We start from the raw sequence: 26,827 nt of genomic DNA, 5'->3' as shown, positions 1-26,827 counted from the left end.
ACATTCATGGTATAATGCTAGTATTTACCAGTGGATGTATTGTTCTGTAATGGTTGACAGCTTAAATAGCTAAAACACCACAGACATCAAAGTATGACTGCACGTCTATCAGTTAAATAAATATGGAAATGTACAGTTTTTCAACTTCATTTATATGCAAAACACAGAATAAATATGGATCAATACAGATGAAATGGCCAAAAAATAAATATGGATAAATACAGGCGGAAATGTTAAAAAAATAAATATCATAAAACCGGGAGCCCCAATCATAAGGAAAATGCAGAACCACCAAACTTCAGAGTAGTGAGGAGGGTATACATGGAGTAATAATGACATTTTTAGGGTAAAGATGAGAAAAGGTACGAGTATTGAACATTATTTTTGCCTCCTGGTAAAAAAAAACCTACTACCTAGTTTCATGAAAATAATTTTGGCAAAGTGGGAGAGGAACCAGGAAGATGTTGAACAGGCTTGTGTCATTCAGAAGCAGTTGGCAGTGGTTGGCCGTAGGTCTGCCAGCAGAGTGCTTTGTTGGAATATGTCCGAGTAACACAACTGGACTGCTTACCCACCAGAGAAGGGGGCTGGAAGGCGATGCTGTGCGCCCAGTCATTTCAGCCAGTGGTTGCTCTTTTAAAAGTTAGTAGTACATTTCCCCAATTTCCAGTAGTTTGGTACATGCCAAGAAGTACAATTTGATCCAGCTATATGCAAAATCAGAGATTCCTTCCGCTCTTTCAAAACGACTGATGCGTATTTCATGATAGACCGCCTTAAAGCCTGCCGAACCGTTGAGCAAAACGAGAATGCATATAATGTCTTCACCTAAAGCCTTTGTGACAGTTTCATAACATCTAAAAAGGTGACTCAGTTCCCTCGCTGGGACTCAACTTGACTTCTTGGTTCCTGAATGGCTTCTGCTTTATAGGTGGAGTTATTATGGGGCTAAATCACAGGTATCGTGTACAATGACAAGTAATTATGGTTGCGTTTCCCTGGAAGAGGACACAAAGGATTGATTATGCTGTAAATTATGTGGTTGGAGTTTTAATGCATGATTGAGTTTTTGATGTCACGTGGTGAAGAAGCAAGCTTTGGGGCATGGGTAATTTGTGTAGCTTGTTCCGAATTGACTTGATCACATTTTATAAATTTGAACAAAGATACAGAGTCTGCAAATGTATAAAAATTAAGCGTGGTTGTAGAGAATATAGTCCTTTAATGGGCATTAGTAAATTTTATTTCAGAAACAAGACTGAGTGTTATTTGAGAGCTGCTGAGAAGCACATGGAGACGATACTAGGAATTTGGGCAAGATACTCACTTAAATATTTTGAATATTTGATCAGTGCTTTTTTATGTTGCATCAATGAACTAATAGTATTTCTTAGTTTTGTTATCACTTTGTTGTAAGGTTTATTGTGAATGGCATCCACCTGCTTGAGAGATTTAAGAACCCACTTCTTCTGACAATGGCGAAAAACTGAAGATTTTCAGGAATGGAATGACTGAATTTACACTCAGACTTACACAAGATAAACTCAAACTTACACAAACTAAGTCAGATTCTTACACAAACAAAACAGAGGAATCCTAAAATAAGCAGAAGACGATATTTAAAATATTACGTGACCTGTCAGATCCAGACAGAGTTGCCCAAAATGTTGCCACTCTTAAGAATTGTGCAGTAGGCTAAATGTTTTTTTATGGACAAAATAAAACAAACAAGCATTGAAAATGCAATAGGTCTCGCATTAGGAAAGTTTTTTTATTTTTTATTTATGTGTTGGTTTTGAAAATAGCAAAATTAATACCTTTGTCAGGTGGATGTGGTGGTGAATGCGATGGTGGTGGATGCGATGGTGGTGGATGTGGTGGTGGATGTGGCGGTGGATGTGATGGTGGATGTGATGGTGGATGCGGTGGATGTCATGGTGGATGTGATGGTGGATGCGGTGGATGTGGCGGTGGATGTGATGGTGGATGCGGTGGATGTGGTGGTGGTGGATGCGGTGGTGGATGTAGTGGTGGTGGATGCGGCGGTGGATGTAGTGGTGGTGGATGCGGCAGTGGATGTGGTGGTGGATGTGGTGGTGGATGCGATGGTGGTGGATGTGGTGGTGGATGCGATGGTGATGGATGTGGCGGTGGATGTGATGGTGGATGTGGCGGTGGATGTGATGGTGGATGCGATGGTGGATGTAGTGGTGGTGGATGCGGTGGTGGATGTAGTGGTGGTGGATGCGGTGGTGGATGTAGTGGTGGTGGATGTGGTGGTGGTGGATGTGGCGGTGGATGTGGCGGTGGATGTGGTGGTGGTGGATGTGGTGGTGGTGGATGTGGTGGTGGTGGATGTGGTGGTGGTGGTGGTGGATGTGGTGGTGGTGGATGTGGTGGTGGTGGATGTGGTGGTGGTGGATGTGGTGGTGGATGTGGTGGTGGATGTGGTGGTGGATGTGGTGGTGAATGTGGTGGTGGTGGATGTGGTGGTGGTGGATGTGGTGGTGGTGGATGTGGTGGATGTGGTGGTGGTGGATGTAGTGGTGGTGGATGCGGTGGTGGATGTAGTGGTGGTGGATGCGGTGGTGGATGTAGTGGTGGTGGATGTGGTGGTGGTGGATGTGGCGGTGGATGTGGTAGTGGTGGATGTGGTGGTGGATGTGGTGGTGGATGTGGTGGTGGATGTGGTGGTGGATGTGGTGGATGTGGTGGTGGTGGATGTGGTGGTGGTGGATGTGGTGGTGGTGGATGTAGTGGTGGTGGATGCGGCGGTGGATGTAGTGGTGGTGGATGCGGCGGTGGATGTGGTGGTGGTGGATGTGGTGGATGTGGTGGTGGATGTGGTGGTGGATGTGGTGGTGGAGGCGATGGTGGTGGATGTGGTGGTGGATGCGATGGTGGTGGATGTGGCGGTGGATGTGATGGTGGATGTGGCGGTGGATGTGATGGATGCGATGGTGGATGTAGTGGTGGTGGATGTGGTGGTGGATGTAGTGGTGGTGGATGCGGTGGTGGATGTAGTGGTGGTAAATGTGGTGGTGGTGGATGTGGCGGTGGATGTGGTGGTGGTGGATGTGGTGGTGGTGGATGTGGTGGTGGTGGATGTGGTGGTGGTGGATGTGGTGGTGGATGTGGTGGTGGATGTGGTGGTGGATGTGGTGGTGGTGGATGTGGTGGTGGTGGATGTGGTGGTGGTGGATGTGGTGGTGGTGGATGTGGTGGTGGTGGATGTGCTGGTGGATGTGGTGGTGGATGTGGTGGTGAATGTGGTGGTGGTGGATGTGGTGGTGGTGGATGTGGTGGTGGTGGATGTGGTGGTGGTGGATGTGGTGGTGGTGGATGTGGTGGTGGTGGATGTAGTGGTGGTGGATGCGGTGGTGGATGTAGTGGTGGTGGATGCGGTGGTGGATGTAGTGGTGGTGGATGTGGTGGTGGATGTGGTGGTGGTGGATGTGGCGGTGGATGTGGTGGTGGTGGATGTGGTGGTGGTGGATGTGGTGGTGGTGGATGTGGTGGATGTGGTGGTGGATGTGGTGGTGGATGTGGTGGTGGTTGATGTGGTGGTGGTGGATGTGGTGGTGGTGGATGTGGATGTGGTGGTGGATGTGGTGGTGGTGGATGTGGTGGTGGTGGATGTGGTGGTGGATGTGGTGGTGGTGGATGTGGTGGTGGATGTGGTGGTGGTGGATGTGGTGGTGGTGGATGTGGTGGTGGTGGATGTGGTGGTGGATGTAGTGGTGGTGGTGGATGTAGTGGTGGTGGATGCGGTGGTGGATGTAGTGGTGGTGGATGCGGGGTGGATGTAGTGGTGGTGGATGTGGTGGTGGATGTGGTGGTGGTGGATGTGCCGGTGGATGTGGTGGTGGATGTGGTGGTGGTGGATGTGGTGGATGTTGTGGTGGTGGATGTGGTGGTGGTGGATGTGGTGGTGGATGTGGATGTGGTGGTGGATGTGGTGGTGGATGTGGTGGTGGATGTGGTGGTGGATGTGGTGGTGGTGGATGTGGTGGTGGTGGATGTGGTGGATGTGGTGGTGGATGTGGTGGTGGTGGATGTGGTGGTGGTGGATGTGGTGGTGGTGGATGTGGTGGTGGTGGATGTGGTGGTGGATGCGGTTATAAAGCCTGTGATTGATAGAACTTAGAAACGGCAAAACTATGATAGCAAGCATATGTTTAATTAAGCGCATGTGGACAGTGAATTGCATTGCATGAAATCCTTTTCTTAGTGTGGCATGTCAGATTTAGTCCAATCCCTAGTGCAAAATCAACATGAATCACTTTTCGTTCCAAAAACACATGTAGGAGCAAAAATCAAAAATCTAACTTAGGTGAACAGTCTCTAATGCAGCAAAGTAACCAAGTGTGTGGCATTTCTTATAGGTGTAAAATCACTCTGCATAGAGAGAAAATTTAGTTTGATGATGAATGAGTTGTGAAAAATGTGTATTCGTATGACATCCCCAGCACATAGAGGTGCAAAAATTACATTTAGTTGCAAAATCACACTTTGTGAAACATCGATAGAAGTGTGAACACACTGCGATGAGCTAAAATAAAATTAGTGTTATAAAGCAAAGCAAGCAGATATCGTTATTATCAACATCGGATTAAAAAAAAAAAAATGAAAAAGAAAAGGAGACACGGCCGGCCAGCCGTGAAACTGAAAGCACGGCCGGCCGGCCGTGAAAAAGCCTTTGATGCAGCAGGGGGTAATTAGGGGAGGAGAATGGCTGGGCTGAGGCAGAGCGCCAAGCCTTTGAAGCAGCAGGGGGCGGAGCGGGAAGAGCTGCTGGCGGCACTAAGCTGACGATTTGATGCTGTGCACGCGCATTTTAACTAATTGCGCTTGCGCATTGAGTTAAAAGTGCACATGCACTTCATCAAATCGCCAGTGTAGGTAAGCTTTGTTTAAGCCCCCATAGTCTCGCTCTGCTCAATGCGCATGCGCATTGACAGGCGAGACCTAATTAAAAACACGATCCCTTCCAGTGGCATGGACAGCAAATCAACCTGATTAGACTGAAATAATTTTACTCATCCCTGCAATTAATGAACAATGGCTCCATAGCCTGATGCAAAAAGTAAAATCTGTATCTCCGCTTGACTCTTGTACCCTCCATATTTTAAAATGAATAATTTCTGAAATTAAGAACACAATGCTAAAACTTCTGTTTGTATCCCGTCCTCAAGGGACAGCTCTAAAAAATGTTAATGATGCAAACGGTCCAAAAAACTCACAAGGGGAATGCATCACTATTTTGAAGAGTTATCATTTAATGTCTCTTTTACCACTCCCAGCTAAACTTATCGAAGCCCATGTGGCCCAGGAACTGTCTCGACATTTACAGGAAAATTACTTCCTTGATCCACTCCAAGCCGGTGTTCGACCAACACGTAGGACTGAATCTGTCATACTATCAGTACAGATTTCATGCATTGGGATGGGGACAAAGGACAGACATCCAGCGCTGGTCCTAGAAGATATGTCAACGTCTTTCTACTCAGTGGACCACAATATTCTGGTCGGCCCCGGGAAGGATGCCAGCCTCCTGTGTCTTGCTCTCAGCTAGATAAAGCCATTCCTTGATAACTGCGCTCAGGCAGTCGATCCTGCTCCTTTATAGCTACAACATTTGAAGTGAATTGTGGGGTTCCCCATGGATCGTCATTTCCCCCCCATTTTTTTAACATATACATCGGGCCCCTTATCAAGAGGTTGACATATAAAGACTGCAGACTTTATAACTATGCATATGATTCCCATCTCCTACTTCGATCATAAGATACCACTGCCTCCCAACAGATTTTTCAGAACATCATGCGTAATATTTGTGAGTGGATGGATGATAACTTCTTAAACCTACATTCAGATAAAATTGATATAGTGACATAGAATTAGAAAGCACACGTATGTACTGACCAGCTGAGATAGTCCCTGCCCCCAAGAAACAAACCAAAAAGTTTATGGGTCACAGTCGATGGAGAGTAGACATTAAAACCCCAAATTGGAGGTGTGATCTCTAAATGCATTTTTATGTTAAAAATAATAAAAAAACATTGTCCAATATGACACTTTAAAAACATCTATAATCTAATTAATCTCATCAAGATTGGATTATGCAGATTAAATCTAAATTGGCATGCTTAACCTGTTTACAAAGGTCATTCAAAATCAAGCGGTACAAAAGGGGGTGGCAATGGACGGAGCATCTGAACCAATCAAACACTCACACCCAGTCAAAAGATCTGGGTTTAATCCATCACTGTTCTTTAGCCCACTCTGCCACCCCAGTTCAGACATGGCTATATGCAAATCAGTCTGACCCTGTGCCTCATGGGAACAGTCCGGCCCGAACTGCCAAGCCATGCCTTCCCTGGACCGGAAACAAGCTTCCGAGGACCGGTTTCTGGCATTACAGCCGTCTTCAGCCCGGCTTGCTTGAATCCAGTGGCAAAGTGAGCAAGGGACTCATGTCTGAGCATACCCTGCCACACTTATGGCGGCCAAAAGCGGTACAAAAAGGGGTGGCAATGGACGGAGCATCTGAACCAATCAAACACTCACACCCAGTCAAAAGATCTGGGTTTAATCCATCACTGTTCTTTAGCCCACTCTGCCACCCCAGTTCAGACATGGCTATATGCAAATCAGTCTGACCCTGTGCCTCATGGGAACAGTCCAGCCCGAACTGCCAAGTCATGCCTTCCCTGGACCGGAAACAAGCTTCCGAGGACCGGTTTCTGGCATTACAGCCGTCTTCAGCCCGGCTTGCTTGAATCCAGTGGCAAAGTGAGTAAGGGACTCACGTCTGAGCATACCCTGCCACACTTATGGCGGCTAAAAGTGGTACAAAAGGGGGTGGCAATGGACGGAGCATCTGAACCAATCAAACACTCACACCCAGTCAAAAGATCTGGGTTTAATCCACCACTGTTCTTTAGCCCACTCTGCCACCCCAGTTCAGACATGGCTATATGCAAATCAGTCTGACCCTGTGCCTCAAGGGACCAGTCCAGCCCGAACTGCCAAGCCATGCCTTCCCTGGACCAGAAACAAGCTTCCGAGGACCGGTTTCTGGCATTACAGCCGTCTTCAGCCCGGCTTGCTTGAATCCAGTGGCAAAGTGAGCAAGGGACTCACGTCTGAGCATACCCTGCCACACTTATAGCGGCCAAAAGCGGTACAAAAGAGGGTGGCAATGGACGGAGCATCTGAACCAATCAAACACTCACACCCAGTCAAAAGATCTGGGTTTAATCCATCACTGTTCTTTAGCCCACTCTGCCACCCCAGTTCAGACATGGCTATATGCAAATCAGTCTGACCCTGTGCCTCATGGGAACAGTCCAGCCCGAACTGCCAAGCCATGCCTTCCCTGGACCGGAAACAAGCTTCCGAGGACCGGTTTCTGGCATTACAGCCGTCTTCAGCCCGGCTTGCTTGAATCCAGTGGCAAAGTGAGCAAGGGACTCACGTCTGAGCATACCCTGCCACACTTATGGCGGCCAAAAGCGGTACAAAAGGGGGTGGCAATGGACAGAGCATCTGAACCAATCAAACACTCACACCCAGTCAAAAGATCTGGGTTTAATCCATCACTGTTCTTTAGCCCACTCTGCCACCCCAGTTCAGACATGGCTATATGTAAATCAGTCTGACCCTGTGCCTCATGGGAACAGTCCAGCCCGAACTGCCAAGCCATGCCTTCCCTGGACCGGAAACAAGCTTCCGAGGACCGGTTTCTGGCATTACAGCCGTCTTCAGCCCGGCTTGCTTGAATCCAGTGGCAAAGTGAGCAAGGGACTCACGTCTGAGCATACCCTGCCACACTTATGGCAGCCAAAAGCGGTACAAAAGGGGGTGGCAATGGACGGAGCATCTGAACCAATCAAACACTCACACCCAGTCAAAAGATCTGGGTTTAATCCACCACTGTTCTTTAGCCCACTGTGCCACCCCAGTTCAGACATGGCTATATGCAAATCAGTCTGACCCTGTGCCTCATGGGAACAGTCCAGCCCGAACTGCCAAGCCATGCCTTCCCTGGACCGGAAACAAGCTTCCGAGGACCGGTTTCTGGCATTACAGCCGTCTTCAGCCCGGCTTGCTTGAATCCATTGGCAAAGTGAGCAAGGGACTCACGTCTGAGCATACCCTGCCACACTTATGGCGGCCAAAAGCGGTACTAAAGGGGGTGGCAATGGACGGAGCATCTGAACCAATCAAACACTCACACCCAGTCAAAAGATCTGGGTTTAATCCATCACTGTTCTTTAGCCCACTCTGCCACCCCAGTTCAGACATGGCTATATGCAAATCAGTCTGACCCTGTGCCTCATGGGAACAGTCCAGCCCGAACTGCCAAGCCATGCCTTCCCTGGACCGGAAACAAGCTTCCGAGGACTGGTTTCTGGCATTACAGCCGTCTTCAGCCCGGCTTGCTTGAATCCAGTGGCAAAGTGAGCAAGGGACTCACGTCTGAGCATACCCTGCCACACTTATGGCGGCCAAAAGCGGTACAAAAGGGGGTGGCAATGGACGGAGCATCTGAACCAATCAAACACTCACACCCAGTCAAAAGATCTGGGTTTAATCCACCACTGTTCTTTAGCCCACTCTGCCACCCCAGTTCAGACATGGCTATATGCAAATCAGTCTGACCCTGTGCCTCATGGGAACAGTCCAGCCCGAACTGCCAAGCCATGCCTTCCCTGGACCGGAAACAAGCTTCCGAGGACCGGTTTCTGGCATTACAGCCGTCTTCAGCCCGGCTTGCTTGAATCCATTGGCAAAGTGAGCAAGGGACTCACGTCTGAGCATACCCTGCCACACTTATGGCGGCCAAAAGCGGTACAAAAGGGGGTGGCAATGGACGGAGCATCTGAACCAATCAAACACTCACACCCAGTCAAAAGATCTGGGTTTAATCCATCACTGTTCTTTAGCCCACTCTGCCACCCCAGTTCAGACATGGCTATATGCAAATCAGTCTGACCCTGTGCCTCAAGGGAACAGTCCAGCCCGAACTGCCAAGCCATGCCTTCCCTGGACCAGAAACAAGCTTCCGAGGACCGGTTTCTGGCATTACAGCCGTCTTCAGCCCGGCTTGCTTGAATCCAGTGGCAAAGTGAGCAAGGGACTCACGTCTGAGCATACCCTGCCACACTTATGGCGGCCAAAAGCGGTACAAAAGGGGGTGGCAATGGACAGAGCATCTGAACCAATCAAACACTCACACCCAGTCAAAAGATCTGGGTTTAATCCATCACTGTTCTTTAGCCCACTCTGCCACCCCAGTTCAGACATGGCTATATGTAAATCAGTCTGACCCTGTGCCTCATGGGAACAGTCCAGCCCGAACTGCCAAGCCATGCCTTCCCTGGACCGGAAACAAGCTTCCGAGGACCGGTTTCTGGCATTACAGCCGTCTTCAGCCCGGCTTGCTTGAATCCAGTGGCAAAGTGAGCAAGGGACTCACGTCTGAGCATACCCTGCCACACTTATGGCAGCCAAAAGCGGTACAAAAGGGGGTGGCAATGGACGGAGCATCTGAACCAATCAAACACTCACACCCAGTCAAAAGATCTGGGTTTAATCCACCACTGTTCTTTAGCCCACTGTGCCACCCCAGTTCAGACATGGCTATATGCAAATCAGTCTGACCCTGTGCCTCATGGGAACAGTCCAGCCCGAACTGCCAAGCCATGCCTTCCCTGGACCGGAAACAAGCTTCCGAGGACCGGTTTCTGGCATTACAGCCGTCTTCAGCCCGGCTTGCTTGAATCCATTGGCAAAGTGAGCAAGGGACTCACGTCTGAGCATACCCTGCCACACTTATGGCGGCCAAAAGCGGTACTAAAGGGGGTGGCAATGGACGGAGCATCTGAACCAATCAAACACTCACACCCAGTCAAAAGATCTGGGTTTAATCCATCACTGTTCTTTAGCCCACTCTGCCACCCCAGTTCAGACATGGCTATATGCAAATCAGTCTGACCCTGTGCCTCATGGGAACAGTCCAGCCCGAACTGCCAAGCCATGCCTTCCCTGGACCGGAAACAAGCTTCCGAGGACTGGTTTCTGGCATTACAGCCGTCTTCAGCCCGGCTTGCTTGAATCCAGTGGCAAAGTGAGCAAGGGACTCACGTCTGAGCATACCCTGCCACACTTATGGCGGCCAAAAGCGGTACAAAAGGGGGTGGCAATGGACGGAGCATCTGAACCAATCAAACACTCACACCCAGTCAAAAGATCTGGGTTTAATCCACCACTGTTCTTTAGCCCACTCTGCCACCCCAGTTCAGACATGGCTATATGCAAATCAGTCTGACCCTGTGCCTCATGGGAACAGTCCAGCCCGAACTGCCAAGCCATGCCTTCCCTGGACCGGAAACAAGCTTCCGAGGACCGGTTTCTGGCATTACAGCCGTCTTCAGCCCGGCTTGCTTGAATCCATTGGCAAAGTGAGCAAGGGACTCACGTCTGAGCATACCCTGCCACACTTATGGCGGCCAAAAGCGGTACAAAAGGGGGTGGCAATGGACGGAGCATCTGAACCAATCAAACACTCACACCCAGTCAAAAGATCTGGGTTTAATCCATCACTGTTCTTTAGCCCACTCTGCCACCCAGTTCAGACATGGCTATATGCAAATCAGTCTGACCCTGTGCCTCAAGGGAACAGTCCAGCCCGAACTGCCAAGCCATGCCTTCCCTGGACCAGAAACAAGCTTCCGAGGACCGGTTTCTGGCATTACAGCCGTCTTCAGCCCGGCTTGCTTGAATCCAGTGGCAAAGTGAGCAAGGGACTCACGTCTGAGCATACCCTGCCACACTTATGGCGGCCAAAAGCGGTACAAAAGGGGGTGGCAATGGACGGAGCATCTGAACCAATCAAACACTCACACCCAGTCAAAAGATCTGGGTTTAATCCATCACTGTTCTTTAGCCCACTCTGCCACCCCAGTTCAGACATGGCTATATGCAAATCAGTCTGACCCTGTGCCTCATGGGAACAGTCCAGCCCGAACTGCCAAGCCATGCCTTCCCTGGACCGGAAACAAGCTTCCGAGGACCGGTTTCTGGCATTACAGCCGTCTTCAGCCCGGCTTGCTTGAATCCAGTGGCAAAGTGAGCAAGGGACTCACGTCTGTGCATACCCTGCCACACTTATGGCGGCCAAAAGCGGTACAAAAGGGGGTGGCAATGGACGGAGCATCTGAACCAATCAAACACTCACACCCAGTCAAAAGATCTGGGTTTAATCCATCACTGTTCTTTAGCCCACTCTGCCACCCCAGTTCAGACATGGCTATATGCAAATCAGTCTGACCCTGTGCCTCATGGGAACAGTCCAGCCCGAACTGCCAAGCCATGCCTTCCCTGGACCGGAAACAAGCTTCCGAGGACCGGTTTCTGGCATTACAGCCGTCTTCAGCCCGGCTTGCTTGAATCCAGTGGCAAAGTGAGCAAGGGACTCACGTCTGAGCATACCCTGCCACACTTATGGCGGCCAAAAGCGGTACAAAAGGGGGTGGCAATGGACGGAGCATCTGAACCAATCAAACACTCACACCCAGTCAAACGATCTGGGTTTAATCCATCACTGTTCTTTAGCCCACTCTGCCACCCCAGTTCAGACATGGCTATATGCAAATCAGTCTGACCCTGTGCCTCATGGGAACAGTCCAGCCCAAAATCAAGCAGCACGTTTGATATACAAACTTCCGCGGGCTCACATGCTAGTCCAGCCCTGAAAACCTTATATTGGCTCCCCCGTGCCGCACAGAGTGAAATTCAATGTTCATCTTATTTCTAATGTTGCCTGATGAAGGAGAGCAATGGTGGCCACAATATTGTTAATAATGAAGTTGTATGTTCCATGAATTGGATAAGTGTCAGACTGGACTTGGAAAGTTGTTAAATATTTCCATTGACATATCGTTGTCTTTTTTTTTAGTTCCTGCTGGTTATTGGCTTGTGCTGAAGTAGCTTCTGGTGATTCAGAGGATACTGGGGCCGTACAATGTTCACGTCAATGTGATCTGATCATGATAGGATATACTGTTCAATTTGTGGGCCAGACCACCACAGTGTCATCCAGAATCAAGATATTGACTTTCAGGAGGGCTTTGACTCACAACAAGGTTATTTTATCTTGAGGGTCATTTCAGTCCATTTTTATTTTGCTATTATTTGAAATTGTTCTACTAGTACTAATCTACTAACTATTAACCTCTAATCTTGCTACTTGCTGCACAGTGCTTGAACGCCTGCCTCGTCAGGGGTAGAAAGCAATATATAACAAGCATTGGCATAGCCAATAGGTCTCGCTTGTGGGACCTTATAAGTATTAGTTTTGCAGCACAATATCCTTGTTGCACCAAGGATATTGTGCTGCAAAACTAAATACTTATAAGGTCCCACAAGCGAGACCTATTAGCTATGCCAATGCTTGTTTTAAAGAAGTGAGTCAATGTTGACAGCAGCAAATATTTACCCTTAAAGCTTGCCGCTTCTATGCTAATGATAACATTCATTATCAATAAGGTGGGCTCGGCATTGCTGGCAGCAAAAAAAAAAAAAACACCCAAAAAACAGTTCAGTAAGGTGGAGCAGTGTTGATGGTTTGCCGTGCATTGTTGGGCGAATTTTTTACACTATAGCCTGTGGACTTGAAAAGCAGTGTGATGCCTCCTAGTATTCACCAGTGTGCATTGAGATGTCTAAAACGTGAGAGAATTTCACACTATGCCACAATCTTCGGCTTTCCGCTTAGACTGGAAAAACGGGTCAAGCAGTGCTATTAAAAAATAGCAGAAGGAAGTTAAGCACAAATGAGGATAGGGTCAACACTTGTAAGTATTTGCCCATACAGTACATTATCCTTGGAAACTTCCTCTTACACCGCCGTTCAAACGATCATGCCACCTCTGTCAGCGCTTCGGAGCCTCCGCTGATGGAGTGCATGATTAGAGAGCGCGTTTATGGTGGTTGCACCCCTTGCAAGTCATAAAGTAAAATTACCGGGCCATCTTGGACTGAATCCAATACGCGTGTGGTTATTTTAATTCCCTCCGGAATGGACAATTGTTTTAAAATAATCATGTGACAAAGTGCTGCCGGGCAGCTAGCTGGAAGTACAATATCTCATTAAAAAAATACTCTCCCCCACCAAATAGGTGTATTTATATCACTATATCTGTTCACTGTGGTTATTTACACAGTACGCACATTTACCAAGGAAGGAAGGCGGGACGAGAAAAGAAGAACTAATCGGAAAAAGAAAGAAAGTAAAAGACAACAAGAATGAAGGAGGGGGAGGTGAATGATCAGGAAAGAGAAAAGGAAACGAAAAGGGATAATGTAAGGAAGAATGAGAAGGATGGTTACGCAAACAAAGAGAAAGGAGGAAAAAGGAAGAGGCTAGGTGACGGGTACAGCGAATGAGTCAAGGAAATGCTTAGGATAAAGAGGGCAGGCAATGAGAGGAGGGGGATCAGAGAAGTGGGATAAAAGAGGGGAATGGTGAAGAGGAGGGAAATTGAGGTGGAGGAAGCAAATGCTGAAAGAAATCGAACAAGAGGAATTAAAGGAAAGGAAAGCGGGAGAGTGGACGAAAAAAAGCATGCGAGAGTGGTGCGTACATGCGCGCGCCTCGCACTAAAAGTTTAAACAAGCAAAAGTAAATGGAAGCAAATGGTGGGGGCCTGAAGGAGGAGGGGGTGCGAGGGATGAGGGAACATGGCCTGGGGGAAGCTGGCTGGGGAGGGGGAGGAGAAATGCAAGGAAGGCTGTGTGCCGGCCGGCCATCCAAGAATAATTAGGGGAGGAGAAGCCGAGAAGCCGCAGAGCGCACGCTGGGCGAAGCCCTTTGATGTGCTGTGCGGCAAATGCAATTAGGAGGGAGGGAGGCTGATGCACGTTCGTGTTTGATCACGTGGTTCACGTGAACTTCATGAAAACGCCAGCAAAAAGCTGGTGGTTTCATGAGGATTTTGGCTACTTGAATTCTCGCTCCGCTCGATGCGCTTGCGCGCATCGATAGGTCGCGAGACCTAAAAACCAATTAGAATTACAATGACAATTACTGATAGGAGTCTTGTAGTAAATGTGAGGTCTGACCCAGGAGACTTGTATCCGAGTCCTCTGATATAGTATATATTTTTGTTTGCAGTTTGCGGTACAATGGTGTGTTCAAAGGAGTAAAAACCACAGAGATTTGTGAGCACTGTATGTCCCCTTTTGGTTTAATGTGTGTGTTGGTTTGAATTTCGTTGGCCCCTGCCCATGCTCTGTTGTATCTGATCTCTGGGTGAGAGAAGCTTGTCATACGACTACACATTTCATAATAGTTCAATTGAAAAAGGTTTCCATAACACTACAAATGGTGTAAATATGCGTGCAAATGGAGCATGTTCTGCCTCCACCCTTCACCACGTTGCACCCGAGTTGTCTGCTAGAGAAGCTTGGACTACCAGTGCCTGGCTGAGAATTTTCTATAAGAAAGTGAACTTGCCCTACTGCTCTCTTTGATGTACCCACTATGCGATTGTACGAAGCATGGCTCTACTAATCCCTATGATCTGCCTTCCCTGTGTGAAAGATGATAGCTATACTCTGCCAATGGGTCCTATCGACCTCCAACGTAGTTTAATCACAGTGCAGAGGTGAATCTTGAAGTGGTATGATTTGTAGTGTGCATGTGCACATTTTCAGTATGGCCTACTATTCTTTGGGCATTTTCCTAGTGCTGTTACCATAAATGATGTGACACACAACACATTTTACAGATTTCTCCTCATAATATTACGTTTTAAATATTCTTGCCAAGACAGTATATAGTCCAAAAGAACCTTTACTTGCATTCCTTTTATTACCAACCACATAGCTCTATTGAGGATTGTCTGAGTCTAGATCTTAGAGCCAAAATGGCCGACTTATCGCGAGCCCAGATTGAAACCACCAGAAACAGAATCTGTCCAAGAGAAACATTGCGTTTGTTATGTTACGGGCTACATCAATATCCTGATATCCACAGATGCGATCTTTCTGGTTACTCGTTTGCGTAACTCTGAATCCAAAAGCACCTCCACTGTCCCGCCATTAGTAATGTCATATGTGTTTGAAGACCGTGCACCCTCCTGTGATTAACTTTATCATCAACTCTTCCCTTAATCAGAGGAGAGTGGTGAGCTCTGTTAAAATGGCTAAAATCACACCTGTTCTGAAAAGGGTGGCATGTATAAGTACAGACCATCAAAACATAGATCATAACAACAATCAATCAATAAATAAATTCCTTATATAAAAATATTGGCATGCACCTAAGCCCACCATTCAGAATGTGCGAACAGATAGGGTAGGTGGTGTTGCCAAAGTTATTTAACTCTGTCCCACAATCACTGAGGAGTGCATTTGAACGTGTTTCTTACGTCAGATCTTTTAGAGGTAGATTTTTAAAAATATTTTTTATATTAGGAGGTACACATTGTACCAGATTCATACACTCCAACAATATATTTGAATTCGGAATAGCCCTGTGTCAAGCATAACAAATATTTAACAATGAATATACAATAGACATGCTAAGCAAGTTACATTCATGTACAATCACAGTTTTAAACACACTTTTAAAGCAACACACTAAGGCAAAACCAAGGGACGATGATAAACCATTCCACAAGAAAGAAATGGTCTGCTGCATATCTGGGGACAACATGCCTTTAGCTAGCCAGGAAAAATTCACTAGCTTGCCCCTGACCAACCCACAGGATGGACCACTTGATATCCTCGTACGATTCAAGCACAAGTGGATCATCTCCCTTAAGAGATGGGCCTGGTTGTAGTCGTTCACGAGTGATGGCCAGCAGACATTCACACTGGCCAACTCCTTTCCGAACACACCGCCCCGTCCAGCCGCAGGCTTTGCGCTGTGACTTATCCTTGATTGTGAGCACGTTAGAGCATTTCTGCAGTGGTATGTGAGCAAACCCACCCCTACCTTACAAAGATCATATGCGAATGTATTTCAAAGTAGCCTATATGGAATGTAATTTTAAAAATGCTAAATACCTTATTGTCATTCAGAACAGGATGACAGATAGATAATTCTTAAACCTAAATATATCCAAGACTGAACCCCTAGCTTTATAGATAGACAGAGATGCATCTTACACCCACCTTCCTGCCTTAACTGAGCAACTTCGTAGTCCGCAACCAATAGGAAGAAAACCTTGGATTTACTCTGGATAAGGGCTTTACACTGGTTTGAATGGCTGACGTTTTGCATAGTCTTTCGGGTACCCATGGATGACATTCAGAAGCATCCCTCCACACTGGACACCTGTAGTAAGTATGTATGTGAGGAGTAGACGTCTCTCTACAGCAACCTCCACTGCAAACCTTTCTCTCATTTCTAAACACTAGTAAAACTGGCTGGTGAACTTGAGAGGAAAAGTAAAAACTTGGCCTCATGCAACCACTGTGATTAGATGCTTGCACTGTCTACCACCCTGGTCACTAACCCAATTCAAGTTCCTGAGCTTTATGCAGTAGTGTCTCTAGGAAGGTCACTACTTCTCTTCTTCAAGGATACACAACAAACTTAACCGTGAACTGAGTGCAGTAAAGGCCCTACCATTTGTTAAATCTCATCTTTCTTCGATGGGTACACAGCGAGTTATGGTAGCTTGCGTATAGATCTGAAATGCATGATATCTTATGTAACGGCTAACTTTTATGCAGAAACAAGTTCAATAATATGTCTGTTCAAATGATCACTCATACAAGCTTCCTTCAACAAAGCAGAAGTACCAAGAGGAAAAAGCATTGGCTGTATGCGCCTGACAAACTTTCACATCACACAAACCCATTCTGTACCTTTCCATGCGTGTGTGAGAGAAGCATTCCCTGCTCATTATACACTACTGAGGTGTGTGAGGTTGCCTTCACAAGATGCACAGCTTGTGAATGCAAAAGGGGAGCTTGCACTGCTGCTTTCGATGTTGTCTTTATTCTGTTTGCAGCTTGCTTTGTTTGAGAAGGACATAAGCTTGCCCTGCTGCTGGCTAAGATACAGAGGTTATGTGAGAAGGGAAACATCCTTTACATCGCGGTGATTACACCGCAATGCAGTTGCAACGCAGCCGTTACAACGCAAGCGTTACATCGACTTGCGCTGGATGGCGCTATAACCTAAGGAATAGTAAGATTTACTATTCCAACACCTTCCCTACTGTACGTAGATGACTTGCGTTGTAAAGACTCCGATGTAACATACCGCAGTCATTTTGATTGCGTTGTTACATCACATATTCTGTGGGAAAGAAGATTGCCCTTGTGCGAGTATGTGTACCAGGAAGCTCGCACTTTGCCTGCTCTTCACAAAGCGCATGCGCTCTGTGTGTCCTAGAGATGCATGTTCTCACAATGCTATCCACAAGGCACCTGTTATGTGTGCTAGAGAAGCTTGTTCCGACAATGCTACCCATGAGGCACCTGCTGTGTGTGCTGGAGAAGCTTGTCCTCACAATACTACCCACGAGGCACCTGTTGTCTGTGTCCTGGAGAAGCTTGTTCTGACAATGCTACCAGGGCCGGACTGGGACCCGAAATCGGCCCTGGCAAAGTGCTCAGCCGGCCCCCCCTCTACCCTGGGGGTGTGACCGCACTCTTTGCCAGGGCCGGTGGTCGGCCGATTTTGTTACAGGGCCGTTTTTGCAGCTATGCTGCAAAAAACGGACCTGTAACAAAACCGGCCCCCACCCATGCGGCCGACCGGGGGATTGCCCGGTGCCTGCACCGGCCAGTCCGGGCCTGAATGCTACCCACGAGGCGCTGGTTATTAGTGTGCTAAAGAAGCTTTTTCTGACAATGCTGCCCACGAGGCACCTGCTGTGTGTGCTAGAGAAGCTTGTTTTGACAATTCTAACCATGAGGCACCGGTTGTGTGTGCTAGAGAAGCTTGTACTGGCAATGCTACCCACGATGCACCTGCTGTGTGTGCAAGAAAATTATATATTGTTAGTACTACTCATGCAGTATCTACCCACTTTGTGTGTGTTAAATGTAATTGCTCTGTTGTCTGTACCTTTACAGTGTGTGCTGGAGAAGTGTTGCCCTGCCGTTTTCGCGGGTGCACGTGTTCCATCATTGTGAATATTGGGGACGTGTCTCCTCCAACAGTGGTTCCTTCCTAGCACCCTATGGGTGTTCCATCCTCAGTAGGTGAAGCTTGCACTGCCTTCCACAAGAGGCTCTTATTAACATAAGAATTGCTTTCTGCAGAAGCCGAGCACCACTTTGCACTCAGCCCTTCTCCCTCCGCACAAACCTGCACGCAAAAGTTGTTTCTCAATAACAATGCTTTCTTCGCTGCCCTCTCCAGAGAGCCTTGCAGTCTGAGACTTACGGTAATTTAGAGCCTCCCCGACCAGCCGGCACTAAACCCAATTAGGATTCGTTTGTTACTAAAATGCGTGTGTGCTTCATAGCAGCATGCGCCGTCCTCGCGCGCTGCACCATGAATAATGAATTTATATATTCAAATTACACCGAGGAGCAGAGGGAGGCATCCGGCAACGGAAGCGCTGAATCTCAATGGGGAGGAAGAGCCAGAAATGGCCCTGGCTGGCTCCGGGGGGGGGCAGTGTTCGATTTTGGGTAACGAGGACATGGGGGAGGGGGCAGGGGGTGTCACAGTCTGAAGTAAGTTTGATATACGGTGCAAACAGTGTCACTTCTGTATTTTGGCCCACCACCCCATCCCTCTTCAGCCAGGTCTGATGCCATTTGCTTCCCCAAGCTATGAAAGACAAGTTGGTAGAGGTGGCAACGCCCATCTGAACTTGAGGGTGCCAACTCCATCTAAGTTAGAGGCCTCATTACCAGTTCACCTGTTCGGAGGTCTCCTAAAATTCTGCAGTTAAACTGATACCCAGTAACCTTGGTCAACCACAGACCTCCATGGCCATCCACTGCCATCCACGGCCACCCATGGCCACCCAAGGCCATCCATGGCCATCCACAGCCACCCGTGGCCATCCACGGCCACCTGTGGACATCCATGGGCAACCACGGCCAACCATGGGGAACCACGGCCAACCATGGGGAACCACGGCCAACCATGGGCAACCACGGCCAACCATGGGCAACCACGGCCAACCATGGCCATTCACGGCCACCCATGGTCGACTGTAGAGAAACGATAGACGTAGTTAGACGAAAATCGAGTATACCGAAGAAAACCTGCACTTAGGAAATTAGATAGGATACAATAAGTATTTGTTGTAATCCCTTGTCTAAATTCTTTTTTTTTCTAGAGACCCCCTCACCCACCAGGGTTGCCTCTAGGTGGCATGCTTCATCATTGGGGTTTCTCTCAATCCTCTACGGATTGAGGTGTGCTGCGACTTTTGAATTACATAGGTGCACTTTTTTATTGTAGACTATGTGGAGTGCATTGTGGAGTGGAAAGGGAAAGAAAATCTAAAAATACCTAACTAGTTGGCCCCTCTTTTATTGCCGCTCCTAGTTGGTATGGTTAAAAACTCTGGGGTCTTTTACTGAGAAGAAACCTGACCTTAATGAGTCCGGTTGTCTCTGTAATGTGTTTTTGTCAACATGTTTCGAGCTGTTCCCCTAATAGCTCTTCATCAGGACTCCATGGGGTCCAGCCCTGTGTGTACCACTCTTAGTGAATCCTGTAATAAGGACACAAACCATGCACATCTAATGTGCACTGTATACATGTGGTTCTAGTGATTAATCTGTGTTTCTGTAGATGCTATATTATTGCATCATGGTGAAAGACCGGGGTAGAGGTATTTGTAGTCACACTTTCGTCAAACCCACCTCTGGTTCAGTAACCTACTTCTCACCCTGAAGACCGCATACTGAGCTCGTAGAGGATTGAGAGGAACCCCTATGAATAAGAATGCAACCCTGGTGGGTGAGGGGTCTCTAGAAAATGAGTATTTTTTCTAGACAAGAGACTGCAACAAATTCTTGTTGTATCCTATTTAATTCCCTAAGGGCAGGTTTTCTTTGATATGCTCGATTTTTGTCTAACTACGTAACTGTCAGGAGGATAAACCTAGCCTCTACCTCTGCCTCCCTCTCTACTTTGGTAACGAGAAACCGTAGACAACAAGAGCTGGTCATTGAGCGCAAGAAATGGATCTCTGGAATGAAAGCAATGAACCAGCTCAAACCCACCCTGACAACTCTACCCATAAATGTATCCACTGAAGATCCCCCGGCCACTACGATGCTCATTCAGCTCAACCACCACCATCTACTCCACACGCCAAAAGATACAAGGGATACAGACCGTGAATGAAGCATATTAGAGACCCAGACTATGGAAGAATCACCAAGAGGCGCCCAGACCATGAAAGAACAACCAAGAGGCGCCCAGACCATGGAAGAATCACCAAGAGGCGCCCAGACCATGGAAGAACAACCAAGAGGCGCCCAGATCATGGAAGAATCACCAAGAGGCGCCCAGACCATGGAAGAATCACAAAGAGGTGCCCAGACTATGGAAGAATCACCAGCAGGGCCCAGGCTACGGATGGAGCTCCAACATGGGTACAGACTATAGATGAAGTGTCACACTTTGGCAAACACTAGGGTTAGAACAATTGCACTGTGCAAATCCTTGTTAGGGGGGGGGACTTGTACCTTTTTGTCAACTGCATTTTTTTAAACCCTTGTAATTTTATGACTTTATGCCTGATGGTCGCCTAAAAGGAACGTCTATGCTCAGTACAGCAAGCCTTGCATACAGTGATTATCTAACAATAAAGGCTGTAGGCCCGATAGGTTTATTGGGAAAAGTTATGTCAGATGCCATAAGTCTAATCTGTTTATTATTTTAAAAAATGACAACAAAGGCACTGGCCCAGAAATATATTGTAAAAAGCATGTGTTAAAACCAATAGGGCTTTAAATGTATATTTGGTGGATATTCTGCCACATGGAATCTCACATACTACTTTAGTATGTTTTGTTGTTGGTTACTTTGTTTGACAAAGCCTGGGGTAGAGGATCTGCACAGTGATCATCTCTTCTAAAACCTCTTAGTGGGCCTGGCAGGTGTAATAATCTGCAACGCCCTTTGCCCTTTTTAAAAACATTTACATATAGACACATATTCCAACACAATTCCCCTGGCCAGAGGAACAAACGGGTCGCACTCCTGTGTGCGTTTTACAATTTTTGATTATTTTTTCTGTACATTCTTCTCAGTGTGGCAAAGGGCGAAATAACGATCTACGCGTTTTGGTATATACAAATACCTTGCTCACGATCAACTGACCGCTTGTCATCAACTAACACATATAATCAAATTCATATTACATCACTTCCAGTTTGGTGATACAAGCACCCCATTGCATTTTGTGAGATGTCGGTTTTGTTGTTTTTACATTATTTATCTAAATGAGATCCTTTATGGCCCACCATAAGTAAAAATATTTTGAATAAAAATATTTTTTCAACCATTTTGGATGCCAAATCCTTAGCATCCTCAACGCAAACCTCAATGTTCTGATCCCTCCAGTGGGGCTTCGTAACTATTTCTCACCATATTTGTTTTTCGGGGAGAAGCCTGTTTTTTACCCCGAAATGATCTTTCAATCCCTTCAGTGGGCAGAGAATGCAATCAATTTATCTGGGAGTGTACATTCTGTTTTATTGTTTACAGCTACGGGTTGTGATTAAACATCAATTTAGGCGGGCATTATTTACATTACATTTCTGGGAAGCACAAGTTCTTATAAGTGAATATACAGTTCCTCCGATTGGTTCAGACCATGCAGAGTTAATATTGAAATATGGAGCAGCGTGGTTCAGCTGCAGGGAGCCGCACCCGGATTGAGCGCTGCCATAAGGGCGACTGGAACTGCTTGGGAGCATATAGACACACATCTAGAGGGTTTGGAGGGCAGCCCTTTTCTGTCTCTTCCAGTGCCACTCACATTCTGCTGTCCCTGGCAGCACACTGCATGGGACAGTGGCTTCACTTGTTTGTGCTATTGACTCTCTTGCCTGGTGAGCAATAGCAGTTTGTCTGAAAATGAGTGTACTTCAGTGTCTGGGCTGGTGACCAGTCCTTTAGTTTTCTATTTCTTTCCTTTTCTAGGTTTCCTTTCATGTATTTCCTTCTCCTTTTCTTGTTAAGAGCATCCTGTATAGATAAACTGTAGGTTTTTGTGCCAATACATTACAAACTCTGGGTTTAGCAGTGACCTCTTCGATTGCATGCTGAGTGCATGAGAATAGATTGGATGGTGTGAAGTATTTCCTGAACAAGTTTTGAATATAAAGTATTCCCAGAGGACACTTTGTTAGAGGTTCCATCTTGGATCAGTACAACTGTGAACCATTATACACTTTAGCATTTGAAGATGGACCCAGTTTACCGAATGGCCATACTGCTATGGTATTGTGCATAGTGTAACATTGTTGCAAGATGGTCAACAACTTGGTTGTAAACGTGGTAAGTATTTTGGGAGTTTAAAACAATGATACATACCATTGCAAAGCAGCGGCTTACTGCTTTGTTTAGTTTTATTCTGTATTGCAAACATATGTCTACCAAGTTTAGGTAGTGGTATGTGTTCTTTTTCCTAGTTTTATGCTTTTAATTAATTCTTCCATTTCCTTGTTTACTTTGTGGGTCTGTTTTATTGTGGATGAGCGCATGGATGAATGCAAGAATGAGTCAATGGGTGGATGCATGATGTAACAATCACAAATAATCCCCTTTGAAGTCGCTAATTTTTCAACTCAACTTCCCACGCCTTCAATCACCTCACATTCATTCACCCAGTCTTGAAAGATCCCAGTACTATGTAAACAATTTTATGTCTCCAAATTTACTATGAAATTATATCTCATATTTATTGATCAGTAACTGTTTAAGCTCCCTAAGTATGCCAAAGCAGGTCCCCGTGACTTTTTTGGTTTGAAGCTGAAAACTAAGACCAGAATCTACCCAGACTGTGCACACATTTCTACAGCATGTGCATTCATTGATCGAGCTCTGGCTGACTTGTGTTCCCATCTCATATCAGCGAAAACCTCTTCCATCGTGAATCCGCCTGCCGGAGCCCTTAGGACTTACCCGGGGGAGGGGGCAACATGCAGGATGAAAGGAGTGGACTCTGGCAGGTGGCCGAGCTCTAGCCGTGTCCGACCCTGAACAACATGCCTTCTCCCCTCCCCCACTTCACGTCTGCACCCATGGGCTACTCTTCGGGCTGTCTGAGGAAGCATCAAGAACAAACTCTACAAATCTATTGATGTGCAAGGATTTCTAAAGCTCCCTTGGCGCACTTGGGGCATCGCTGCGCTATACAATGATTTGTGTGAAACACGAACACAGACACACACCTAATCTATTGAAAGTTACAGACAGCGCGCAATAAGATTCACAGCTGGAAATTTTAACTTAAGAAAACATTGCGAAAATACAGTTCAATTAAATGAATTACACGAGCGTGTGACCAGAAGCAGGATACGTGCAAAAACATAAACATTCCAGTCTGAACCGGGCAGACACACTGCAGTTACCCCCTTATCTGCAGCCCTGTATTGGCACCAAGTGTGCACATATTTTTTGTTTCATCTAAGGCCCGAATCATGGGTATCCTCAATTCTAAAAAACGACAAGCGCAGCCCCACAAGCATCTACAGCATTTACCTTATGGGAGCGAGCAGTGGCAGGCGCGATAATTGCTAACAGATGGCGACACTTCTCGCTCCCGCAAGGCAAACGCCGCACATGCACCAGGGCCCACTGGAAACAGTCCAGAACATGCACGATTTTCCACAATTTCAAGAGGTCCCTCCTAAGCAGCGCTTGCGCGCTGCATAGGCGAGACCTAAAAAGGGACACTTAGACGGGTGTTGTATCCAATGCAGACCTTTCTGGAAGACGCTGGGGTGTGTGCCTGCCTGGGTGGAACATGACGCATAGAGACAGGCAGGGCACCTTGACACGTCTGCTATGCTGAGCTAGGTTTTTGCAACTAGGAAACTTCACAAGGCGTTCTGGGGCCCTGAGCCCTTCAAGGACAGCACTGTGTGTGATGAACAGACACAGCTCTGACGTCTTGAAGGGAGGCTGCGGTAGGGCAGGGTCTGCCACTCTACAGGTGGATGTTCTTGAGTGCTATGTTCTGTTGTGTGAATAGCGCTTTACACTCCCATAAGATCTCTTCAAGGTGCAGTAGAAGTAAGAAGGGGGAGAGACAGAAACGAGGAAACAGGAGAGAGGAGGTGGCACGATGGAGGAGGAAGGGAGTGCTTCGTGGGTAAAGTGTTCCCCCGAAAACACTAACGCCGGACAGTGACAGAGCGCTGTGAGGGGGCAGTCTTAGGCGCGTCCTGCAGGTATGGTGGGTGGGAAGAGTATTGGGAGGAGAGCACCGGGGGAACAGAGGTGTTTGTTGGGGAACAGAAGGTGTTGGGTTATTGCTACTTAGTGAAATTGCTCCGGATTGTTTACAGAGGGCGCATCATAACAGCATTTAGTCTGTTTGTAAGCACTGCCAGTGTAAGGTCAGACAATAGGCACTGTTGGATCTAGTGATGTGTCCAGGATCACAGTGGATTATAACTAGGGTCACATTCCAGAATAGGCAAAGTAGTCATGACCCCACTCTCTGGCAAACCAGCAGCAACGGGGATACCTAAGTTTCAGATATAGTCAAATTATGTTTAGCAAGAGGAAGAGAATTTCTCACACAGTAGCTCAGTGGGTTGTATGAATCCTGCAGAGATGTGTTCCCCCATAATTCAGTGCAATTTAACCTTTCATCCTTTCGAGAAGCTTGAAGTGAGTACCGCTGAGCTGGGGGCAGCAACAACAGCTTTTTAAGTCTGCTGGATAACTACATGTTGGCAGGACATAATTTTGTATTAGTTTGACAGACCCACACCAAGACTACGACCCCCAGAATGCACCTATGTGTACACTGTAGCTTAGGACTGGAACCACGATGCTTGGCAGACATGGAGTGTTCCTATCCGTGCTTTGTGTAACTGACCTGTGTGAGAGACTGTATCACCAGGAAATGGCACGAGATGAAGCAGTGCTCACAACATTGCCGCGAAGAAGACGTAATGCGGACGTCTGATCTGGGCAGCCAGTCGTGCAAGGTCAAGGTGCACCACAAACAGCAGTGTCTGTTGAAAGAAGACAGCTGTTGGGTGACAAGATGTTCACTGAAATCCAAAGCACTGAAAAGTAAGGTGGGAATTGAGGTGATGAGTGAAGGGGAGGGTCCACCGAAAGCCAGACAGGTGCTACTTCACATATCGACACCCTGGACAGCATCTCGACACACCCACCCCGGTGAGCGTGCTCCAATAATTATATAACAACGAAGCGTGTTTTTAAAGTGGCGAGTAGCCCTGTGCCGTATCTATTCGGTGTTATAATGAATACTGTATATAGCTCATATTTCAATCTGAATCGCCTCCAAGCGCTGAATGTTGTGGTAAATGACACATTTTATCTACCTCCGAAGGATGAAAAACTGAGTGAGTCCCACTGAGATTCAAACTTCAAAGCTTCAGGTTAAAAGAAATTCGAAGCAGGCGCATTGCCCCACTGGGCTACGGTGGCACTGTCTCAACGTACTACTCCACGCCCCTCCTCTTGAACAAATGAGAGAATCAGGAAAAAAACAAGACCGCACTATTTGAGGATCCATCACCATCCAAGGCACACAACAAAGTTTAGTACCTATACTCGTGCTTTCCGACGATCCCTTGTGCCGGAATTCATGGATTTATAATTGAGGCGCTCAGAAATCTTAAGTTTATTTTAGTAAGTCATTCAGTCTGATTTGCATTCTGGCTCTTGAGGGTGGGTGTCACTACAAGTACCAGAATGCAACGTGACTCACGACCGCATGAGCTGCTGTGACGTGCCGCAGGGCACCTCGCGATCACCGGAAGACCCAGGCACACAGCGGGAAGCGGTGCAGGGCCGCCTTACCTCGAGTGCAGCCTCCTGGTGCCGGGATCCGGGTGCTCGCTGTGCAGGAGAAGAGCCATACACTGGACGAGGGAACACAAAGCTTCTGACAGCCTTCCAAGCACTGCCCAGCCGAGGGTACCACAAACTGCAGGGGAAAGGCACAATCCACCCCGAAAACACGCAATCCAGGGGCCAGGACGCGTCTGGCTCCCAGTTCCTGGTCCGTAATGTAACTGTTCATGCTATGGCAGCTAGGAAGTGAGGTATAGAGTACACACAAACTGTGCACAGGCCCCGCCCCGCCGTGATGTCACCGCTGCTAACATTGTCAAGAGTGTGGGAGAGAGGCGGGGCGGGGGCTGCTCGGTTCTCTCTGTTTCTGCCCAGAAGGACCTCGATCTGTCCCCGTCTGACGAGCCAGACATCCACAGCCCGCCCGTCCTCGGCGTGCAACAGCTGACTGCACAAGTAACGCCGGAGCTGCAGGGCGGGCGCCAGACCTGCTCGGATGAGATTTTAGGAGGTTATATAATGCCCTGGGTGAGCCAGTGCCAGCGAAATATCCCCGCACAACTCACAAGGCAGCCAATGGAATATTATTACACTCGCTTTTTTCGTTTGTCTAAATCTCTTTGTGTAAATATAGCAAGTGTGGGACCAGCGGCAACATCCGTGTTTCTACCGATGTAATCAGCGTGTCTCGTGACACCAAGATGCTTCTAGGAACTCCAGCTGACGCGCAGTCGCCAGAGGTACTGCGGTGTGTACAGCATGACTAGTCCCCAACTAGTGCCCTGCTCGCCCTGGGCATCCGCGCGCGCCTCT

The 26,827-nt window shown here is 47.4% G+C and overlaps 1 protein-coding gene across 1 annotated transcript in view; it reads right to left on the bottom strand.

Annotated features, from left to right (window-relative positions):
• LOC144754271 (G-protein-signaling modulator 1-like) overlaps positions 1-26,357 on the bottom strand; it is a 764,693-nt gene extending 738,336 nt beyond the window's left edge. The window contains exon 1 of the mRNA XM_078641901.1: positions 26,021-26,357. Coding sequence (XP_078498027.1) covers positions 26,021-26,079 — 59 coding nt within the window. The 5' untranslated portion in view covers positions 26,080-26,357. The remainder of the gene's footprint in view (positions 1-26,020) is intronic.
• Between the last annotated feature and the right edge of the window lie 470 nt (positions 26,358-26,827).

The sequence above is a fragment of the Lissotriton helveticus genome, chromosome 5_1, assembly GCF_964261635.1.
Source record: "Lissotriton helveticus chromosome 5_1, aLisHel1.1, whole genome shotgun sequence".
Lineage (NCBI taxonomy): Eukaryota > Metazoa > Chordata > Amphibia > Caudata > Salamandridae > Lissotriton > Lissotriton helveticus.
Note: the sequence above shows the minus strand (reverse complement) of the source record. Positions and strands in the feature narration are given on the sequence as shown.